General features: G+C 42.7%; 1 protein-coding gene across 3 annotated transcripts in view; it reads right to left on the bottom strand.

The window, feature by feature from the left end:
- LOC139627613 (cytosolic carboxypeptidase 4) overlaps window positions 1-14,312 on the bottom strand; it is a 69,110-nt gene that overhangs the window by 9,872 nt on the left and 44,926 nt on the right. For 2 of the 3 annotated variants that reach the window (XM_071488531.1, XM_071488551.1), the window contains exons 18-24: window positions 12,779-12,911; window positions 7,465-7,618; window positions 7,130-7,310; window positions 4,694-4,823; window positions 2,218-2,349; window positions 1,821-1,883; window positions 1,485-1,598 (exon numbers count right to left, since the gene is read on the bottom strand). In XM_071488531.1, coding sequence (XP_071344632.1) covers window positions 1,485-1,598; window positions 1,821-1,883; window positions 2,218-2,349; window positions 4,694-4,823; window positions 7,130-7,310; window positions 7,465-7,618; window positions 12,779-12,911 — 907 coding nt within the window. The remainder of the gene's footprint in view (window positions 1-1,484; window positions 1,599-1,820; window positions 1,884-2,217; window positions 2,350-4,693; window positions 4,824-7,129; window positions 7,311-7,464; window positions 7,619-12,778; window positions 12,912-14,312) is intronic. The other variant, XM_071488541.1, reaches the window with a different exon arrangement.

Below are 14,312 nucleotides of genomic sequence, written 5' to 3'. Positions count from 1 at the left end.
CTCCAGAGCACTCTGGACCTCGGACTGGGGCGAAGGTTCATCTTCCAACAGGACAACGACCCTCAGCACACAGCCAAGATAACAAAGGAGTGGCTTCGGGAGAACTCTGTCAATATCCTTGAGTGGCCCAGCCAGAGCCCAGACTTGAACCTGATTGAACATCTCTGGAGAGATCTGAAAATAGCTGTGCACCGACGCTCCCCATCTAACCTGATGGAACTTGAGAGGTTCTGCAAAGAAGAATGGGAGAAAGTGCCCAAAAACATGTGTGCCAAGCTTGTAGCATCATACTCAAAAAGACTTGAGGCTGTAATTGCTGCCAAAGGTGCTTCAACAAAGTACTGTGCAAAGGCTGTGAATACTTATGTACATGTTATATTTTTGTTTTTTATTTTTAATAAATTTGCAAAAGTTTCAAGCAAACTTTTTTCACTTTGTCATTATGGGGTATTGTGTGTAGAATTTTGAGGTAAAAAATGAATTTAATCCATTTTGGAATAAGGCTGTAACATAACAAAATGTAGAAAAAGTGAAGCGCTGTGAATACTTTCCGGATACACTGTACATGTGTGTGTGGGTGTGTATGTCTCTCACACTGAGTGTGTGTGAGCAAGGTGGTTGTTGAATCATTTAAAGAGCAGTTGAGGTTCACATGGAAAGATCCTTCCTTTGGAAACAAAGTCAGTGTCTGTGTGTGTGTGTGTGTGTGTGTGTGTGTGTGTGTGTGTGTGTGTGTGTGTGTGTGTGTGTGTGTGAGAGAGTCTCCTCACAAATGAGCCAGAACATCTAACTGTACATTGAAGTGGGTGGAGCTGAGGAGGGTGGAATACTGTACATGACTGTGCTGAGAACAGTTAACACCTTCTCTTAAAGCCTTCATCACAGAGTCCTCCAGTCTAAAGGAACACTACCTCAGGACAGGGTTCATGTTTAAATGAACACTGATACAGGTACAGACAGGAAGTGAACACAAGAAGTGAACATTCACCCTTTCACCTGCTCTTCCATACATCGTCAACACCAGAACTTAATATAGTTTTTGTATTCAATACAGTAGACTTGATCTGAGTGATCTGCTTTATGTTTGGTCTGACAGCCTCCCTCCCCCTTTCCTCACCTCTGTCACATCCCACTCTCTGCCTCCTCACCTGTCCTCCTCTCACCTGCCCACAACACTGCTCTGGAGCTTTCCCTTATTAAAGTGACACTTAGCAGGCAGGTCCCTCTCTGACATGTCTCCACTGGAACCACAAAGTAAACAAAATGTGTTGATGGAAACACACACAGGAGGTGGGCTCACAGTGTCGCAGTCTGATCACCAGGATTTGCAGACAGTGCCATGTACCTGTTCACACACAGCTACAAGGTTACTGCGTCACCACGTGTCATTGAGTGTTGTCACGTTACTGCACAGGCCCGAGGCCATGGAGTTAGACAGCACCTCATCCAGTGTCTGTGGGTCCACCTCACAGAGCCTCACACACCTTGTATATCCCCTGGTCGCAGCCGTTGTAAGTGCTCTCCATGGTGTAACTCCTGAGCACCCCCATCTCCCTCCAGACCACCACCCGGGCTGTGGCAGAGCGAGACTTCTCCACCTGAAAATGGAGGCAGCTATCAGTATCATCATGATGACAATAATGATGGTGATAGTGATGAGACCAATGATATGATAAAGATAATGTAATGGGTAGTAATGATGATGATGGTGATGATGATAATCAACATAATAAAAACTATAATGATAACAAAGATACTGGTTATGAAAACAGTCATTTGTTAATGAAATGCATTATTGTTGTTGTTGTATTTGTTGTTACCAAATAGTTGCAGCTGTTGAATGAAAAGGCCGGAGCGATACGATCCAGGGTCTTTGGAATGGTCTACAGAGACAAAGAGAGCAGGTAGGTAGGTAGGTAAGTAAGTAAGTAGGTGCGTAGTTAAGTAGGTAGGTTGCTTGGTAAATTAGTAGATAGGTAGGTTGGTAGGTAGTTAAGTAGGTTAAAAGGTAGGTATGTAGGTTGGTAGGTAGGTAAGTAGGTAGGTAGGTAGGTAGGTAGGTAGGTAGGTAAGTAGGCATTGACAACCCACAGCAGAAACACTAGCATTGTGTGGCTTAACTGAAACTGTTGCAGGTCCACCATGAAGACTGGACCACAACATTTTAAACTGTGTGTGTGTGTATGTGTTTGTGTGTGTGTGTCACTGTTTTGTTACCCTGTATCCTGGGTCCTCTTTCAGGCCTACAGTGTTGACAGCAGAGCCTGACTGCCATAGAGTCTCCTTCACACTACAGCCGTACAGGAAGACATTCTTCTTCCTCGAGTGGCCATGGTAGTCACAGAAAACCTGTAAGACAAGTACAGGGGGCAAAACAGAGCGCTGCATTAAACATCCACAAATCAGATGGACTGCCCAGGTGTATAATTTGAGATGATCTTTACTGGAATAACACAGTGATGGGAAAATGACACCTGGAAAACCTGATAAAGTCAAAGACTTTGAGAGTGAAATTGATGATGAGCCTCGTTTGATCCAAACAGTGTTACATCAGATACACTTTGATACCAAAGCTAACCTGATGTGAGGTTCATATGTACATGTTTAATAACCATTTAGTTGAAGTATTATGGCTAAAATGACATAGTTGAAAACTGTGGTAGAGTTGCTGTAACATCATCTCATTGTGTCATCATTCAGACAAGTATCAGCTGGTTTCTGTCGTATCACCAGGTTTCAGTCTAGTGTCATTTGGTTTCAGTTTAGTCTAGTATCAGCTGGTCTCAGTCTAGTATCAGCTTGTTTCAGTTGAGTTTAGTATCAGCTAGTTTCAGCCTAGTGTCAGCTGATTCCAGTCAAGTATCAGCTGATTTCAGTCTAGTCTCAGCTGGTTTCAGCTCTCTTCTCTCTTCCTCTCTGTACTCACAGCATTTTAGTTCAGGTGAATTCACAATAAAGCTGTTCTCATCGACATATTTTTCTGTTTCTGTTGTCATGACAACGTAACAAGTTTGAAGTTTGTCCAGAAAATCTCTGGATTTAAAATTAAAATAAATAAATAAAATAAAATTATAACCCAGACTGTCAATAAACATCATCTTACTTAAGTGGTTTAGATATAACCTGAAGATGGCACATTATATTGTATATATGCTGTGTTTCAGTCTCCATGTTCCCAGATCTCAGCTGTTAGCTAGGTGTATGATCATTGAGCAACATAGTTAATCCATCCAGCCAGCCTGAACTCAGTCACCAGTGGTTATCAAGAGTCAGCAACAGTCACCAACAGTCACCAACAATCATCAACAGTCACAAATGGTCACCAACAGTCACCAACATTTGCCAACAATCATCAACAGTCACAAATTTTCACCAACAGTCGCCAACAGTCACCAATAGTCACAAAATGGTCACCTAATGTCACCAAAAGTCATCAACAGTCACCAACAATCATCAACAGTCATCCACAGACACAAATGGTCACCAACTGTCACCAACAGTCACAAATGGTCACCAACAGTCATCAAAAGTCATAAATGGTCACCAACAGTCACAAATTGTCACCAACAGTCACCAAAAGTCATCAATAGTCACCAACAATCATCAACTGTCATCAACAGTTGTCAATAGTCGTCACCAACAGTCATCAACAGTCACCAACAATCATCAACAGTCATCAACAGTTGTCAATAGTTGTCAATAGTCACAAATGATCACCAACAGTCATTTACAGTCATTTACAGTCTTCAATCGTCACCAACAGTCATCAGTGGTCATCAACAGTCACAAATCTGTTTTTCAGCTGAGTTTCATTCATTCTGTGGTTTAAAAACTAACTGCAAAAACAACAGTCATGTTCTTTGTTCTCACTCGAACTTTCTTCAATGTGAAAATGTCTTTGAATTATCTGCGTGTCTGTCCTCTGTACACAGGTCTGTCCTGCAGAAGATATCCAGGGCTGGCTGCACAAAACACCTTAAGTTTGTATGGCACCTCAGATTCCTTAGCTAAGGGAGTTACTTAAGGGTTTTTCACAAAATATCTCAAAAGGTTTCCTTTGTTAAAGAAAAAAGTTCCAGCTGTGACAGGTATTTTACAGCAGTAAATTCTACCACATCATCATGTCTCCCAGGAAACCTTAAGGAGAAGACTTAAGGGTGTCTGTGCAACTGTTTTTATTTCAAGGAAACCTTAACTCAGACTTTTGGGAAAATCTTAACTTAAGGTGTTTTGTACACCTGTCTCATTGAGACTACCTGTTTAAATAAAAATACATAAAAACAGGGCTGAATGATAAGCAAATCATAATGTGATAATTGTGGCAGATGTTGTGATATGAACCATTGTTTTAGTAGAAATATTTACTTTCACATTTCATTCTCACTGGAGAAACATAAACACACTGATGATGTGATTTATGTATGGTCTGTTTCTTTACACCTGTAGAGGATGATGTGTAGACTGGGGCATCTCCCCTTTGCATTTACGTTACATTTGTAAAATTTTTTGTGACACATTTTACCTTTATCAAAGTAATTACAGCTCCTGTGATTTGGATGTTGTCTTTGGCCATATTGTGATGTTGATAATATTTGATTAATTGTTCAGCCCTAATAAAAACTAACATGTTCCCCATCCAGAGAAAACCATGACCATCAGAGGACAGATGTGTTCAGGTAACACTGAGTCTCACCAGTGGAGTCTGTCCTATACTGTTCAGGTAGTAGAGGAAGCCCTTGGCGTGGTAGATGGTTGGACTGAGGACGGGGTCTGGTTTACACCACTGGCGGTTCAGGTCCTCACTGTTCAGGTCACAGCGGTTCCTGAGGAGATAGCAGAGGAAAGGAGTGAGTTCAGTCTCCAGCTTTATGATAATTTCTTCATTCCTGCTGTGTGGAGATGGAAACATCATAATGCAGGTCAGCTGAGGAACCAGATGCATTGTGGACTGAATGAAACAAGAACTTCCTGCAGTCTCCTCCACAATAAACATTAAACCTGTAACAAGAAAGAACCAATGAAAAAAGATACTGAATGTAATCACATGACCTCTTCATGTCACACTTGACCTGCTGCAGTAGGAGACAGTAACTCCATCACCTGCACCCTGAAACATCCTCTGGGACCAGGTGGTTTCTAAGAGCTTCTCACAACACAAAGTACAACACAAAAAATGTATTCACCTGAGCATGCTGTCAGTACAACACCTAAATCCTTTTTATGACGCAGTTACTGACACGATCAGATCTATATCTATAGGTTTAATAACTACTGGATTTCAGAGCTGTGTGACTGCAGTGCATTATTAGTCTAACAGTTTCATTAACAGATCATTTAACATCACTGGACTGGAGCCTCCAACAGATCAGCAGGATGTCTTTCTTCTTCTTCTGATGAATTTCTAGGAGTAAAGTGTAGTGCTACCCTCTACAGACAGGCAAGGCAGCCTATTTTATTATTATCTATTATCTATTTGTTATTAGCCTATTTTTAAATACAGTCCAGTTGAGTGAATACATTTTAAGATGAGAGGGACCCAGACCTGACAACAAGAAGAACACAACATGTGTCCAAACCTCACACTGACACACACCTACAACTTTCAAACGGGTAGCTACACCACAGCCTTTTAAATGGTCACTATTAAAGTGTTGAATGAACAACATGTGGACAAATGTTCAATCTTACATCTTAAAAAGTGATAACTATAAGTTTGGTCCCACCTTTGGAGCTTGAGGAGAAACCACATGGATGATCCTCTTGGGAGCATGAGGGCAAGAATCAAAACAAAGTATTGAGCAGACAGGTCAGAGTGATTGATTAGTCAACGACATGGCTCACAGCTGATCAATGGACATGAAATACTTTAATAACTGACTGGAACGATCCTGTAGTATCAAACCACAGAACGATCATTAACTGTAAAGAGCTGAAGAGCTCAGCTGAGGCAAGAAGACTGATAAGACACATCATAAACTGACGATCAGATCTACAGAACAAAATAAATTCCTCAGAATGTCCACCATTACCTCGGTGATGGTGACGGTGACAGACAGGGCGACAGGGCAAGGTTAAATAATTCTGCCAAGTCAGGAAGGTGAGTCATTCCTCCTGATTTCTACAAGCTAACAGTCCACAGGCTAGCTACAGCAATCGTCATCAGGGGCCCACTGCTGCCGTTTGGGACGGCAGCAGTGACATGTGTCTGCATGAAAGGTTTAAGGGGGTTCATAGTCATTGCACAATGTGCCATTATGAGGGGTCATCAGGGGCCTCTTTGCCCTTGGGGTGATGATGATGATGGCATGTGAGGACGTCTCTGTCAGGTCTACAGACTAAGACCGGACTGGACGTGTCTGTCAGGTCTACAGACCGGGACCACACCGGTCCTGGTTCTGGTCTAGACTTTTCCCTGTCTTGTCTAATCATCATGGTGACCCTTCAGATATTCTCAGTGGAGTCCATTTCTGGTTTGTGTCCACTTCTTCCATCTAACATACATAGCTTGTGCAGCTCTGTGTTTATGGTTTATGGTTCAGGACTTGATAATCAGCTCACCTGGTCAACTGGTCTCAGTCACCGTCTCACAGACACATAATGGTATTCTGCTGTGGTGGAACAGCTGGTCCTGGGTTCAGCAGTCCGTCAGCAGTCCACTGTCAGGCTGTGGGTGGACTGTGTGTGGTTGCTTTTGACTTGACGGTAAAATAGTTCCTGACTCTGACTCTGAGCTAACAAAGCCTTCGTTAGCCTAGCCACCGACATGTTGGATTTATCTGTAGAACGTGGTCACATGAGATCATATAAAACTCCACATCACAGAACATTAACCAGGAACACGATGAGCTGTTCTCTACCAGTACACACAAGATTATCTCCATTCTCCAACCATCTGAGACGACCTGGTACAGTTTAACTGTCACCACCTCCAAACCCTGAGCCGTCAGGTTTTCATTTATCAATCTGTTGATCATCACTGAAGTGGATCTGTCCTCAGTCAGAGCTGACAGAGACCACATCACAGATCCTGACTCATTAAACTGGACCAGACTTCTACAGGAGGAACTCTCTGCTCCTTCAAAGCTCAGTCCAGGCCTCAGCCTCTGCTAACTTCCTGTCTCCCACTTACGTGCCATTGATGACTCCATCTGGGTTGAGCATGGGGATGATCTTGAAGACGAAGGCCTCCCTCAGACTTTGGGCCACAGGATCACTGCTGCACAGGAATTCCAGGGTCCCCTTCATCACCCAGCTGGCATTGGATTCACCTGGATGGACGCGTCCTGTCAGTACGATATAGGGACGGTTACCTGCAGGGAAACAGATCTGTCACATGGCTGTATTTTAGTTTAATAGAAAACTACAATCACAGCATCACAGCTGATAGTTACAGTTCTCCACAAATGTGAACCTGTGTCACTGAAGCCAGTGGATTTTTTAATCACACACACACAGAGCACTTACGGAGCTGGTGCAGGTCCTTCCAAGCCCTGCTGGTGGGACTGGCAGTGATGGTGACCACTGGACACGAGTTTCCAGCCAAAGAACCACAAAGGATCTGCTGCCTGAAAAACACCTGGGAGGGATCCACTGACTTCTGCAGCACCTTGAGATGAGCCTGACACACAACAAACACACACGTGTAGGTTGTGATGGACACACACACTCACCGAGCAGTCAGAGAGGCTGTCACCTATTCACTCTGTCTGCTGTATTGACTGAGCTGAACTCAGAGTTTCACTGTGATAATAAGTAAATGTGATCAAGTTTTATCTTCTCACGCAGGAGACAGGGCAGAGCTGATGTCCAGGTGCCTCCTGTCTTCCTGTGTCTTGGACACACCTTGAGATCAATGGTTTGTCTTATTAACAACCCTGAAGGCATCAGAACTATGAAACAACACATAATGAATGATGTAGAAAACAAAGCTGAACGTTTCAGACAATAACCTCCTGAGCTCTGCTCACTTCATCAGGTCGTCACCTGGATGGTTGCCATAGTCTGGAAGTTCTCATAGATACTGAGAACCTGTTGGCTGTTTCTCTTTCACTCTGCGTTCCAACTCATCTCAGCTGGGTTCGGGTCATGTGACCGTGGAGGCAAGGTCATGTGATGATGGTTATGTGCTTCACTCTTCTTGGTTAAACAGGCCTCACAGAGCCTGGTGGTGTGTTCAGGGTCACTGTCCTATTGGAAAACTAATGATGGTCCCACTGAGCTCAAACCAGATGGCAAAAATAGCACAACTCACTTGTGAGCTGCGTCTAAAATTTAATTTTATTCTGTTGCTATTCTTTTTTAATCACACTTGCATTTATATAGATTTAAAAATGACAGTATCTTAAAAATATGTTCATTATACATGAAGTTTAGATAAGTTTAGGTGAACTCTGACCTACTCTAGTTCAAAGGTCAGTATTGTGCGCGTGACAAAACCAGTGCTCGTGGAGAGTAAGCTAGCGGGTGCAGTGAAGATGGGCGCTGAATGCAGTTTCTTACCCCAAAAACATGGCAGAAAAAAGAAAGAAAACTTATCACTTTCACAATGAATGGGAGGAGGAGTTCTTTTTTACGACTGTGACAGAAACCTGCGTGTGTCTCATTTGCAGGGCAACTGTGGTGACGGCAACGCGGCACAATGTGGAGAGACACTTCACTACATGTCACAAAAGCTACCATGCTAACTACCCACCAGGAAGCGCGCTACGGGCAGAAAAAGCCCGTGACCTAAAGTCTTTTTTTCACGAGGCCGGCGAAAAAGTCACAAAAAGCAACCGAAGCCTCGTTTAGAGCTACACATTTTCTGATCAAGAAGAAGAAGAAGGCATTTTCACACGGAGAAGTTGTCAAAGAAGCAATGATGATAATTGCTAACACTGTACTTAAAGATGAGAAAAATGGAACCGATCTAATCTCCACTCTCTCCGACGTCCAACTGGGGGCATCTACGATGGCTAAACGAGTGTCAGCTATGTTATGTAACTTGGCCGATCAGCTGGACTGGGATCTGGTGAAGTGCAGGTGGTTTAGCATCCAGTGCGACGAGTCCGTGAACAGCAGCAGTACAGCGCAGCTGTTGGTTTTTGTCCGGATGGTGTTTGAAGATTTCTCCACAAGAGAAGAACTCCTGACACTACTGCCCTTAAAGACAACTATGAGGGGAGTTGACATTTATAACAAAGCATCGGGGCTCCTGCTATGATCGGCTGACATACAGGTTTCATCGCTCACTGTAAAGGTGACCCAGACTTCCCAAAATTTCTGCATTACCACTGCATCATTCACCAGCAGGCGTTATTTCTCTTTGGGTTTACAGAGAAAAAAGGTGCTGCACTTTCTCTCTGTGCAGTCGGTGCTGAAAGACAATGCTTCTGCATCTGAGACATTTGACAAAATTTGCAGAAAAGTACTGTGAAGTCATAAACAGACTTGGGCAAGAGTTTGAGAATAGGTTTTGTGACCTTGATCAGCTTGAGCCATGTGTGTCATTCATTTCCAATCCTTTCATGAATGTGGACACAACATGCTTTGCTGAGCAACTAAGTGCAACGTTCAACTTGGATGCTGGACAGGTGGAGATTGAAATCATAACATTGCAAAATGACCTCCACCTCAAAGCCTACCAGGCTGCACCAAACGTTTGGTGCCTTGTTGACACAGAGAAGTAAGGTGGTGTATGCACAGCAGCTATGAAGGTTGCCAGCCTGTTTGGTTCAACCTATCTCTGTGAATCAGCGTTTTCTGACATGAACATCATCAAGAACAAACACAGAACATGCCTCACTGATGCACATCTGAAAGACTCACTCACACACACCGCTCACAGACTGTCAGACTTGGCCCCCACCTGTCCAGCACCATCACACTCAACACCGGCTCTCCACAAGGATGTGTTCTGAGTCCCCTACTGTTCACACTCTACACATCCGACTGCTCCCCGACACATCTCTCAAATACCCTCATAAAGTTTGCAGACGACACAACCGTAGTTGGACTCATCTCAGGAGGGGATGAGTCCAACTACAGAGATGAAGTCAAAAGACTGACTGCGTGTTGTTCGGTAAACAACCTCCAACTGAACACCACAAAAACTAAAGAACTCATCTTGGACTTCAGGAAGGGCGGAGAGGACCTGGCCCCACTTTACATCCACGGGGACTGTGTGGAAAGAGTCCACACCATGAGATTCTTGGGTGTGCAGATATCCGACGACCTCTCCTGGACTGCGAACACCTCGGCGGTGGTGAGGAAGGCCCAGCAGCGCCTCCACTTCCTGAGAGTGCTCAGGAGGAACAACCTGGAGGAGAGGCTGCTGGTGACCTTCTACAGAGCCACCATAGAGAGCATCCTGGCGTACTGCATCACAGCGTGGTACGCGGGGTGCTCAGCAGCTGACAGGAGAGCACTACAGAGGGTCGTCTGCACAGCCCAGAAGATCACTGGCTGCTCTCTGCCCAGCCTGGAGGACATTGCCAACTCTCGCTATCTGAGCAGAGCTGGAAACATCATCAAGGACCCCTCCCACCCCGGCAACCACCTGTTTGAAAACTGGGCCTAAAGTGCAATAATCGGGTTTTCATTCATACCACATGTAAATATATCTGTACATATCACTTGCCTTTTTATACCTCCTCTATTTTTAATTCTTGTGTTCTCTTTAGGTTCTTATTTATTTTATTTAATTAGCATTGTTTGCACCAAGGGAGCAGCGCTCAAATTTCGTTGTACTATGTATAATGACAATAAAGGCGATTCTGATTCTGATTCTGAAACTTGCAGTGTCAAGTTACACACCAGATTACAATACACTGGTGAACAGCATGCAATGCCAGTCTTCCCACTAACAAAGAAACAGATACCAGATGTCATCAGTGGCAACATGGCAGTGCCATGGCAAAGTAGAATTAAAATATTGAAGAATTGTGTTCAATTTAAAAGTGTGTTCATGACATATAACAGTTATAACTTTGTTAAAAATGCTGCAGATTTGGTCATTAGTTCAAAATGTGACAAGATTTATTTTAAAATATGTAAGTTGATTTTTCTTTAACATTACATAATTGATAACTTTTTGAAACATGGTGCAACATAGTTCATGATTTGTTAAAAGGGTTTGTCAGTGTCTAGAGAAAATGGGACATTTTTCCTATGAAATTACTGAAATTAATAGAGATAAAGTGCTGAATATTGACATCTGTTTCCCACCTTGTTGTCATTGTTAATTATTGTGAGAAATCATTAACGTGATCAGCATCTTCACATAGATGAGTATCATTAATCATTATTAATAATGTATAACTAAAGGCAAACTGAGCAAATTTGTTATTTCAGAAGAGCGTATCAAACTGGTAGCCCTTCATATGACTCAGTACCGATGAAGTAGCTCTCAGTTTCAAAAAGGTTGGTGACCCCTGTCTTAAAGTAATGATGCTCGCTTCTCCTTACTCAGCTGAGCCGTTCTTGACATAATATGGATCAGTACATTGTCCAATAGGATTATTTACTGTACACCAACACTTCCACAGCACAACAAAACTGATGGTCTCAACACGTTAAGGTTGTTTTCTCACCTACAGCTCGTTTGCTCTGGTCTGATTCAGTTTGTTAACTTGGATCATTTTCCTCTGATTGGTCAGATAGTCTGGAGGGAGCAGGAAGTAAACACAGGAAAAAGGTGCTGCTCTCTGGACTGTGACACCCTGTGAAACATGGATCAGCTCTAATATGGATCTGGACAGTTTACCTGCAAACTGTCCAACACCTGAACACTTCACAACGTCGTCATGATGCTGCACAGACTCTCACTCTGATTGGATGCTCTGCTGTGAGATGTTTGAGGAGGACAAAGCTGATGTTAAGGATGTACGATGACATGCTAACAACACGTGTGACCACCCATCTCACACCTGTGATTTCACCTGCTGGTGGGGTTGGATTCCAGTTCAGAACTCCTTCACACCAATGCTCCAGAGTTCATTACGGACCAGACCCAGACCATCTCCTCAAAAGGGTCTCAGTGTGACTGTTTTGGCCCACACCTGAGTGTGATCACTGTTTTTCACACCTGCCCAGTGACGAGCTCATGAAGCTGGTTAAGATACTGACAACATACAGGGCTGTCAGAAGAACCTGATCCATTAAACACTTTGTTTTTGTTTCCTATAGAATTAATTCACAATTTCTTCTACTACTGTTTATCTGAAACAGTGGGCGAGGTTTAGTTATGACTGTAGCTTTATTTTTCAGATCTGGATCTTGTTCCTGCTGATTCTGTTCCAAGTGTTAATTAAATTACAGGTGTGTTGCCTCAGTCTGCACCACTCTCTCCCAGTGTCCCACTAAATAATCTCTGAGGTGCTGTTGGTTGATTTGTGGTTACCAACATGTTGTGTAATGTTTGTGTGTCATTGTGTATTGTATATGTTGTGTTGTGTATGTGTAGGGAAAGTCAGACTGAGCTCAGATGGTTTAGCACCTTTATGCTCATCCAGGATCAGGATTGAGATCTGCTGGGTTCAGTAAAGCCAGGTCATCCAGAGAGTATGTAACTAATCTTAACTTTTTGATGCAGGAAGCTAGAGTTTCACATGTTGACTTTAAAGGATTTTCTTCAAATTTTTATTCAAACTCTGTGAAACAACTGAACCCAGATCATCAGGAGATCACCAGTCTCTTCAGTCTGTTTGTGTCACTCACACATTAACCACGAGATGGTTTGTGTTATTGTGCTTCACTAAACTGATTCAGTAAGAAAACCAGGGGGATGGATAGGTGCTACCTTCAGAGCAGAATAGGTGTAGGGGTAATGGTAGGCCAGGTAGCAGACGTCCTCGTTGTGTCTGAAGGTGACAGTGAAGGTCAGAGTGTAGAAGGTGGTTCTCCTCCTGTCTTGAGCCGGACAGAAGTGGTTTCTGGAGGAGACAACGGGACATCACCTTCAGCAGGTAACAGATCCACACCTGTGAGTACGGTCTGAGCTCCAGGTGTGGACAGTCACTAAGTACGTTTACCTGAGTTCTGTACTGAAGTAAATATTTCCAGTATCTGTACTTCCGTTGAAAATAATTTTTATTATAAACTTCTGAATTTTACTCCACAACACTTAAAGACAAATGTTGTACTTTTGACTCCATTGCATTTCTATGAAGTACTCTTACTGTGAAGCAGAGCTTTTAGACCTTTCTTTTATTTTGAAAAATGCGACAGCCCACTCCTCTTCTGTCAGTCATGTTGTGTTTGCTGCATTTTTAAACAGCTCCGTTTGAAGCTGTCAGTGTCCTAACGATGCTTTGTTAGATAAAGATGAGGGCGAAGATTATTCACCAGAGAACAACGACCTGATCTGAGGAGCAGCTTTAACATTTCAGAGACAAAGACTCCTTTCGTTTTAAATGTTTGCTGTGTGTTTACCAGGACCAAATTTCATCACAGTAAAAAAAAACAGAACCATCAACAGATCCTTTTGTTGACTCAGATGTTTATTTCTGCAGACTTTGTATCATATTCTCTAAACTCTTTATTCTCCATGTTCTACAGTCACTCAGTTAGCAGTACAGAATCAGGTTCTGTAAATGTGTTGACATAAAAAAATGTACTTATAAATTCTAGAGTATTTTTTAAAATCAGGTACTGACAAGAACTGTACTCAAGTAAACATTTCAATGAAGATTTTTATCTTGCATTGGAGTAATATTTGACCTGGATGGTCATAACTGTGACTCAAGTACTAGAGCTGAAGACATTGTGCTTTTCTGCTGAGTTCACTCTGCTCTCACATCACCTGTCAGTCAGAGCCTGTGTGAGCTGTGTTATTGAACTGTCTTTAGTTGAGGTTCGTGTGATGTTGTTTCATGTATCACAATGTCTCTTATATCATCATGTTGTGTCATATATCATCATGTTGTCTCATGTATCATCATGTCTCATATATCATCATGTTGTCATATATCATGTTATCTCATCTATCATCATTTTGTGTCATGTATCGTGTCATATATCATGTTGTGCCATGTATCATCATGTGTCATACACCGTTATGTTGTGTCATATATTATGTTGTCTCATGTATCATCTAGGGCTGTCAAAATTAGCACATTAATGCGAAACGATTTAATTAACGCGATAACTTTTTTAATGCATTAACGCTTGCGCAGAATGACTCACAATTCAACCCACTCTGTCCACTCATCGTTACTCTAACATTATGGCTGATTGTGACCCCAGCAAGATGGAGGAACCCAAAGAACCTGTTGGCCCTCTGGATGGGAAGTGCGAGTATAAAAAAAACAAAGATTGAACAATCAATAAACACG

Source organism: Trachinotus anak, unplaced genomic scaffold (genome assembly GCF_046630095.1).
Source record: "Trachinotus anak isolate AG129_WGS33_773 ecotype Australia unplaced genomic scaffold, CSIRO_AGI_Tana_v1 ptg000002l, whole genome shotgun sequence".
Classification (NCBI taxonomy): domain Eukaryota; kingdom Metazoa; phylum Chordata; class Actinopteri; order Carangiformes; family Carangidae; genus Trachinotus; species Trachinotus anak.
Note: the sequence above shows the minus strand (reverse complement) of the source record. Positions and strands in the feature narration are given on the sequence as shown.